The sequence below is a fragment of the Salvelinus sp. IW2-2015 genome, linkage group LG4q.1:29 (assembly GCF_002910315.2).
Source record: "Salvelinus sp. IW2-2015 linkage group LG4q.1:29, ASM291031v2, whole genome shotgun sequence".
NCBI classification, from domain to species: domain Eukaryota; kingdom Metazoa; phylum Chordata; class Actinopteri; order Salmoniformes; family Salmonidae; genus Salvelinus; species Salvelinus sp. IW2-2015.
The window spans coordinates 38,544,365-38,553,022 of record NC_036842.1 but is presented as its reverse complement, the minus strand read 5'-3'; the positions used below and the strand labels follow the sequence as shown (position 1 = coordinate 38,553,022).

General features: G+C 42.8%; 1 protein-coding gene and 1 long non-coding RNA gene across 2 annotated transcripts in view; both read left to right on the top strand.

Annotated features, from left to right (window-relative positions):
* Nucleotides 1-3,101, top strand: part of sptlc1 (serine palmitoyltransferase, long chain base subunit 1) — a 24,429-nt gene extending 21,328 nt beyond the window's left edge. The window contains exons 15-17 of the mRNA XM_023984688.2: nt 2,030-2,147; nt 2,386-2,459; nt 2,607-3,101. Coding sequence (XP_023840456.1) covers nt 2,030-2,147; nt 2,386-2,459; nt 2,607-2,700 — 286 coding nt within the window. The 3' untranslated portion in view covers nt 2,701-3,101. The remainder of the gene's footprint in view (nt 1-2,029; nt 2,148-2,385; nt 2,460-2,606) is intronic.
* A 1,488-nt stretch (nt 3,102-4,589) lies between these two features.
* Nucleotides 4,590-8,658, top strand: part of LOC139027537 (uncharacterized) — an 89,424-nt gene continuing 85,355 nt past the window's right edge. The window contains exon 1 of the long non-coding RNA XR_011479645.1: nt 4,590-5,002. This is a non-coding gene — a long non-coding RNA (uncharacterized lncRNA). The remainder of the gene's footprint in view (nt 5,003-8,658) is intronic.

Sequence of the window (8,658 nt, the reverse complement as noted above, 5' to 3'; positions counted from 1 at the left end):
TGTAAACAATTGTTGGAAAAATTACTTGTCATGCACAAAGTATAGATGTCCTAACCGACTTGCCAAAACTATAGTTTGTTAACAAGAAATTTGTGGAGTGGTTGAAAAACGAGTTTTAATGACTCCAACCTAAGTGTATGTAAGCTTCRGACTTCAACTGTATGTCCTAGCAGTCAGGTTGTTCCCATTATATTAACACTGGTCCTTGCGGGGGAAAAAAGAGTGAAAACCAATCATGTTCTGTTATAAGCTCCACCCGGCACAGCCAGAAGAGGACTGGCCACCCTTCAGAGCCTGGTTCCTCTCTAGGTTTCTTTCTAGGTTCCTGCCTGTCTAGGGAGTTTTTCCTAGGCACCATGCTTCTGAATTGCTTGCTGTTTGGGGTTTTAGGCTGGGTTTCTGTATAGCACTTTGTGACATCGGGTGATGTTAAATAATAAAAAAAGGCTATATAAATAAATTTGATTGAAATGAAACCAAACTCAAGAAAACAGTGAATATAGGCAGGGCGTGGGAGTAGTTAAAGCGAGACGCAGACATTTTCAGTTATTTATTACACCTTTTAACAATGAGATCTCCACACGCAATCGCCCTGCTCTCACAAAACCTTCCCCTTTTACCTTCTTCGCTCAACCTCTGTGCGGGATCCTGGGGTTATCCATATGTGTTTTTTACACATTTTGAAATCCTATACACCAAACTATAACAGCAGTCTCTCACAAGGCTCTCTGTTTTCCATGGATTCTCCCTGGTGTCTGCTTAGRGTCTCTTCCTCTCGTCTGGCAATAGGATATCTCTTAGGAGACCTCCTCCTAGTTTTGAGGCTCACATGTCTCTCTTTATCCAGATCCCCCCCCCCCACTGCTTATATTGGCTGTCTCTATACTATAGCTAGGCTATACATCAGAGCATAAAATCAGTCTTGTTCCATAGGGATGTAGTAAGTATTTCATATCTGACACAATGTACTGGGAAGTTAACAAAGGGGTCATATGATTGGAACATCGAAACATTTCCATTCAGGATCTACCCCAGTGTTTTACCCAAAAAGGCTCAGGATTTACCCCAGTGTTTTACCCAAAAAGGCTCAGGATTTACCCCAGTGTTTTACCCAAAGGGGCTCAGGATTTACCCCAGTGTTTTACCCAAAAGGGCTCACGATTTACCCCAGTGTTTTACCCAAAAAAGCTCACGATTTACCCCAGTGTTTTACCCCAAAAGGGCTCACGAATTACCCCAGTGTTTTACCCCAAAAGGGCTCACGATTTACCCCAGTGTTTTACCCCAAAAAGGCTCAGGATTTACCCCAGTGTTTTACCCCAGTGTTTTACCCAAAAGGGCTCACGACTTACCCCAGTGTTTTACCCAAAAGGGTCAGACTCCTCGGTTTCCATCTACTTGGGCTGGCACGCATGTCTCACTGGGCCATGGCTCCGGCGGACCTGCTCTCACTTAGAGACAAAGCCAGGCCACTGGTACTTTTCAGCTGTCATTTACATAACAAGGGTTAACTGTGGACTTTAACACCTTCTCACAAAGCAACTGTTTTGATTATGCAGAGGTTGTTGATTCTGCTTTTCACAAGTCCTCTCTGTCAGCCCTAGATATGGAAACCCCATGTCCCTAGTATAGCATCAGGGTGGAACACTGGTGTTACTGTGGAAAAGCAGTGCTAGAGAACCTCCTTTCCTTGTAAATAGCTTCCCAAAGCTGAAAACTGCAGCGACGCTAAAAGGGAAGCATGTTCGGAGTTATGACCYCAGGGTTGCTAAGAATTCTTCTGTTCCCAGAAGTCTGTAGGGAGAGAGCGCTTCATATTCAATATGCGTTAGACATTGGGAAATTCGSTGTTGGTTTCTCAAGGGTATGAAGAAGAAATAGTCCTTTCAAAGTTGTAATATTTATCTGGTTTAGATTTTTATTTTAATGTATGATTTGGTGAATAAATATTTTCAAATAGACTCTTTTAATCTGCTGTGAAATCTGTATTTTACACTATTCTCATGTGGATGTCGTCTCTGTACTGCAGAAGTCCTGGGATGAAGGTAGTAGGGGAAGCTTATGCCCCTGCGCTTCACCTACAGCTAGAGAGAAGCTCTGGATCCAGAGACACGGACGTGAGGATGCTTCGCAYCATCGTAGATTACGTAAGACATCTACATTTGTATGACATATTTAGAACACTAGTGTCTTAATGATAAACATTGGCTTTACTATGTTGAGTTTTTCAATTTTAAAATGGTTTGCCTTGATTCTTGAGTGTTGCTCATAGGTGAGTGTTTTTACCTTACGTTACATATGAAGGAAGTACTGTAGAGATATGGATACCATGAGTTTCTTTAGGTTAGGTTTTGTTTGATGGTTCTACTGTTCTTCATTGACCAGTGTTTGGAGAGAGAGATCGCACTCACCCTAGCTCGGTACTTGGATAAAGAGGAGCGGTTTCTCCCTCCGCCTTCGTAAGTTTATCAAATATATATWTTTTTATATATATTAACATAAAGGTTATGTATGCAGTTTTTTTGTTGTAAATTAGTAGAATATCTATTGGAAGTTATCATAGGATTGAAAGATGACATTTGCCATGACTGCCCCACTGTCTGCAGGATCCGGGTAGTGGTCACCATCGAGCAGACAGAAGAGGAGATTGAGAAAGCTGCGTCCTGCATCAAAGAGGCAGCTCTGGCTATCCTCAAATGATTCCTGGCTCCTGAACAACCAGACCTGGAGTTCTCCGTTCTCAGTTTGCCGACATTCCCAGGATTCACCTCCAGGCTTCGCAGAGCATCAWTTGACAGGGAAGTTGGAAAGGTCCATCAAGGCATAGCCAGGTGCGTTCATCCACAAACTCGAGGAGGAGAAGACTCAAGGGTGGACAACACTTTCTGTGAGGAGCGTTGTCGATTTTTAAATCAGATTATCCTTCTCACAGCTACTTATTTATGTTTGACCTCCCATTTGCTGACGGTCCTCATTCACCTTCTCACGTATAAATGAATGTAAAATCTGGGCCTCGTCCCCCAACCGTCATTCAGTTCACTATCTGTTTGAATGAAGGTTGAAAGTCTTAACTAATAAACAATAAATATTTGTAACCAAGAGCTGGTTCATTTTGTAAGTCAAATTACTTTAAAAAACATTTTTTTTTTTATACATACTTTATTGTGAAACTGTTTTTGTTTTTTATATACTTCTACACCTGCACTGCTTGCTGTTTGGGGTTTTAGGCTGGGTTTCTGTACAGCACTTTGAGATATCAGCTGATGTACGAAGGGCTATATAAATAAATTTGATTTGATATACTGACAAAAACCAAATTGTGTATACTATGATTTTCCTTCTTTTGACTAAATGTTAGATTGTATTCCAAAAAGAGTTTAATATTATCGCACTGCGTTGTATGAAATGCACCTATTTCGTTTTTTTTTGTCTTGTATACTAATTCATATTTGATTCCAAGCGGTCACTGATTTTAAGCCTTGCGAGATTGGTAAGATGTGAAAGAGAAACAATCGCCCCACTTGGCATCATGGTTAGTTCAGCCTGCATTTACACCCTGACGGTATTTATCATTGGGGATTTCTTTTTATGTTAGGCTCTTTGTGAACGTATTACAATTTTGTTCTGTTACTGATCATTAAGTAACTTGCCTCAGTGTTTTTACGTGTTTTAAATTYTTTGATTTGAACAGTTAATTTTCTTCATTAGATCACATAAATGATTGTTACACAGAATGAATTGCATACAAATTTCACCGAATGTAATTTGAGAGTTTTAACACATGCCAACTTGAATATAAATATATTTGCACTGTATTTGCACTGTGATGCACATCAATCTCGTTTTCATGTTGAAGCCTATTGTTGAGTGACATAATGACACTACTGCAAGACACACTAGTGTCACTTATTTTGTAACACAAAGACATACTCACTGGTTCATTTATACAACATCCAATATGCAGTATATTATGTGCCTTTGTGTTGCTAACTGTGCTATCAATTTGATTGACTATTAATCAAATAAATGGGTAAATGGTAATTTAGTATCATTTTTTTGTGGGGGGGGGTCGTCATCAAACCGGGATGGGGCTGGAGCAATGTAACCACTCCTATTTATGGATCATCCAAGGACAGGACATCCATGATATCTAAATGATAGTTTTAACCATGTTGAGGCTATACAGTGTTTGTTTACGTTTACAAACATTGGAGTAAAACAAGTTAATACTTTGGGTTCTGATGGAAAACAACTGTTGAACTAATAAGTTCATGAGGGTTTATACTCTATATTCTTCAAGAATCAATGGGTATATAATTAATTTAAAAGTCCCYAAATGTATGTAGAAATCGCATATTTCGGCTTTAAAGGTTAGTAAAATTATTGTAAAAAAAAAAAAAAAAAAGTTCCTTATTGTAGTTATCGACCAATGCGCACGTGACGCGCAAATGATCCACAAAGTAGACCTCTCAGAAACAYTGTTGCGCTTCAAGGTTTTTAACGTATCACATATTTCGCCCGTAGATGGCGCTTCTCCCACAACACAAAGCGCCCCAAAGTTGCTTCACTCCTTGGGGGAGAGATCCATGCTACGTCATGTGTGAAGAAAGCTGACGTTTTTAACTAGGATACTTCGGGCAACAGTTAAGGAAGGAATAGCGACTCTCGACGGTCTCCCTCTGAATGCACTGGATGAAATTCGCCGTTATTTTTCAGAAAAAACTAGCTACTATAAACAGGAGTTTCGTTTATTGCACACCGTAGTTTTTATCCCATTGAGTGCTACTTACTACTTCAATTTTTCCCCAGACGAATTCAATCTCCCAAGATAATAATTGAAATACCTGTAGTGCATATCGGATGAGACTTTCCTAGGTCAAGTTTCATAAAACTGCATGAGCACTTTGTGGAACCATGGCATGGATAAAGAGTGGTGTTTTGATCAAGCTCTTCAAAAGCTTCCTTATTGCGGTTTTATTGGCTCCAAGTTTGAGATCCGCAGGTAAGTGCTCCTTTGGAATTCGCAGTTATTTATAACTTCGTGTTATACMCTACTCTGTCACATTTTATGTCAGTGAGTACTCTCAAGTACTTTTAACTTGCGTAGTTAAATAAACCTTAAATAAGAAATGCCATCCGTTTCTGAAGTTTGAGCAATCATTTTCACACGCATAAATATGTAAWTCTTATTCTGTGTTGCATCGCAGGGATAGGTTCTGAAAGAGTTGATTGGAAAACTTGAAGTGGTTTCTTTTCCTATGATTCCTGTCGTACTTCTTCCAGTTCTTTTCTTGTCTGTGGGACGTTTGGATTTGGTTCAACAAGCACGTCCATTGTTGTTGGGGCGGGATACATTCAGMTTGTGATGATCAGACCTCGGTCATTTTAAATCAAGGTGCTAGTGGAGCAGGAGAGTGTGTTTTCCTCATCCTATTAGGCCCGCTTATTCAAGGAATAGAATAMAGTGGTGCACTGTATTGGACAAGTTCAAAATGTAGCTATCTTTGTCCTGTTTTTGATGTGTATGTTCTGAAATGTTGTCGGCCTACAGACTGAACTGAAGAGGCTGTTTTGGTGCCATGACACTAAATGTGTCCATCGTATGATATTCAGTATCCATCTCCTATAAAACCAAGGAATACTAGGCAGAGGCCACGGTTGGTGAAGGTGTTAATCAGTTGCCTATTTGAAAGTGATCTCTTGTCTTTGTCAGTCTTGCTAATTCATTTAGACCCTGGTGGGGGGTGACAGATGTTGGGATTTCCTGTTTTCAGCTTGGGTCCCCAGGTCCTGCCATWTGGTATCAGGTCAAAGGGGGGTAGGACAGAGATTTAGGACCATMTAGGCCTAACTTGTATCTCCAGGTCCCCTCAAAGGACCTTCCAATAACATATAAAATAACGTAATTTACTACCTTAGTAGAATTAAATTGGTTCATGATTGGGGGAAAAGACTATAGGCCCATTTGATTTGAAAGGAAAAAATGGTATAAGTTATGGAACTCCTATGGAATTGCTTTCAATTGCAGTGGATTTTTTTTTAACGACAAATCAAGCTAAAGGGTTTGCTCTTTTCACCTGGGGTGGTTAGTTCGTTTTTACAAATTCTGTAACTTATTGGCTACTGGTCATGCAGGCTTTTTTTTTTTTTACTGGCTGGCGCAACAGTCTCTCATCCAGGGGTTTGGGTATAAATAGAATAGAAGTGTCTGTTGATGGGGCCAGGCWCAGCTTGGCCTGGGGAGGTATGTGAAGGGGGTGAGAGGGGGCAGGGGGTATCCACAGAAGGCTCACCTCTTCTGCTCCMTACTCACATCCCATCAAAAGGTGTTGGGGGATATTCAAACTGGCCATTGACATGCTAATAGTTTCACTTGCTAATAACCGGCCCTTGAACTTACAGGCCTATAGTCTTTACCATCGAACAAAGGAGCYTTTCTCCTCTAAAGAGTAGTTGATTTTTAGAATGTGAAAGTGTTGAGGCTGTCTTTTAGTCTTGAGTTSATGTCTATCCTCTTTAACTGTAATTATTATGCATACATGGTGTTTTAAATGCACCTTTTGTATGACTTTTCTTGAGAAAACATTATTTACATTAAAGGCTATATGGGTTTTATTTATTTATTTAACATTTATTTAACTAGGCAAGTCAGTTAAAGAACAAATTCATATTTACAATGACGGCCTACACCAGCCAAACCTGGGCGATGCTGGGCCAATTGTGCGCCGTCCTATGGGACTCCCAATCACGGCCTGTTGTGATACAGCCTGGATTCGAACCAGGGTGTCTGTAGTGACGCCTCTAGCACTGAGATGCAGTGCCTTAGACCGCTGGTCCTCCTTGTATGTTCAAGCCATGGCAATATCCAGGTATGTCAACGTGGTGATAACTGGTCCTCTTCATTTACTTCTAAAACAACTTTGTGTTCATACAACTCATTTTTTTTCTTCATCACAAGCAAAACCATAACATACCTTTTCCAGTGTTTCTCCCTGCAGTGCCCAACCCTAATGCAGTTTGAAACTTGCAATAGTAACAGCAGGTCAAAACGATTGATGTCTGGCCCCTTTTTCGGTGTAGAGTAAACAGACCATGCTTGGTGTTGCAACYAGGTGCCCTCTAATTTAGTGATTTGAATTAGTTTAAGAGCATAATAAACACATKTCTCATGGTAGTGGATCACTTATATGTGGTTTGTAATACTAACCAATAGCTTTGCTACAATCACAACACACAACCGGTGATGCTATTAACAGAACTGCCTCACACAATTTTATTGAGGGGAACTATTGATAATAGTCGCAGGGCAGGGGACTTGCAGAAGAAGAGTTACAAACAGGGCAGGTTTCTCTTTTGGCTTTTTTTTTTAGCTGCCTCCACTATCAACTTCGCCCCTCAACCCCTCCTTTCCTCCTTCGCCTCAACTCTCCCACCCCCAACCCTCTCCCTTCTGCCTCCTTTTGCTATCAACTCTCCCACCCCCAACCCTCTCCTTTCCTCCTGCTATACTCTTCGCCTTTCCTCTCCGCATAACTCCCCCACGCCCATACTCTCCCTTTCCTCCTTCGCTATCAACTCTCCCACCCCAACCCTCTCCCTTTCCTCTTCGCTATCAACTCTCCCACCCCAACCCTCTCCCTTTCCTCCTCGCTATCAACTCCCCCCAACCCTCCCTTTCCTCCTTCGCTATCAACTCTCCCACCCACCCTCTCCCTTTCTCCCTTCGCTATCAACTCCCACCCCCAACCCTCTCCCTTTCTCCTTCGCTATCAACTCTCCCCCACCTCTCCCTTTTCCTCTTGCTATCAATCTTCCTCTCCCTTTCCCCTTCCGCTATCAACTCTCCCACGCCCCACCCTCCCTTTCCTCCTTCGCTATCAACTCTCCCACCCCAACCCTCTCCCTTTCCTCCTTCGCTATCAACTCTCCCACCCCCAACCTCCTCCCTTTCCTCCTTCGCTATCAACTCTCCCACCCCCCAACCCTCTCCTTTCCTCCTTGCCTATCACTCTCCCCCCCAACCTCCTGCCTTTCCTCTTCGCTACACTCTCCCACCCCAACCCTCTCCCTTTGCTCCTTCGCTATCAACTCTCCCCACAACCCTCCCCCTTTCCTCTTCCGCTATCAATCTCCCACCCCAATACCCTCCTTCCTCCTTCGTTCAACTCTCCTCTCTTTCCTTCACGCTATCAACTCTCCACCCCTCTCCCTTTCCTCTTCGCTATCAATCTCACCACCCTCTCCTTTCCCCCTTCGCTATCAACTCTCCCCACCCAACTCTCTCCTTTCCCCCTTCGCTATCCAACTCCCCCCACTCTCCCCCCCTCCCTAACTCTCTCCAACTTCCTTCCCCCTCGCTATCACTCTCACTCACCCCCAACCTCTCCCCTTCCTCCTCTCCGCTATCACTCTCCCACCCTTCTCTTTCCTCCTTCGCTATCAACTCTTCCCCCCCACCTCTCCCTTCCTCCTCGCTATCAACCTCTCCCGACTTTCCTTTCTCTTCCGCTATCACAACTCTCCCCACGCGCACCCTCTCTCCTTTCCTCCTCCGCCTATCACACTACCCGACCCTCACCATCCCTTTCTTCCTCGCTATCAACACTCTCCCACCCCCCAACCTCCTCCCTTCCCCCTCGCTATCAACTCCTCCCCAAC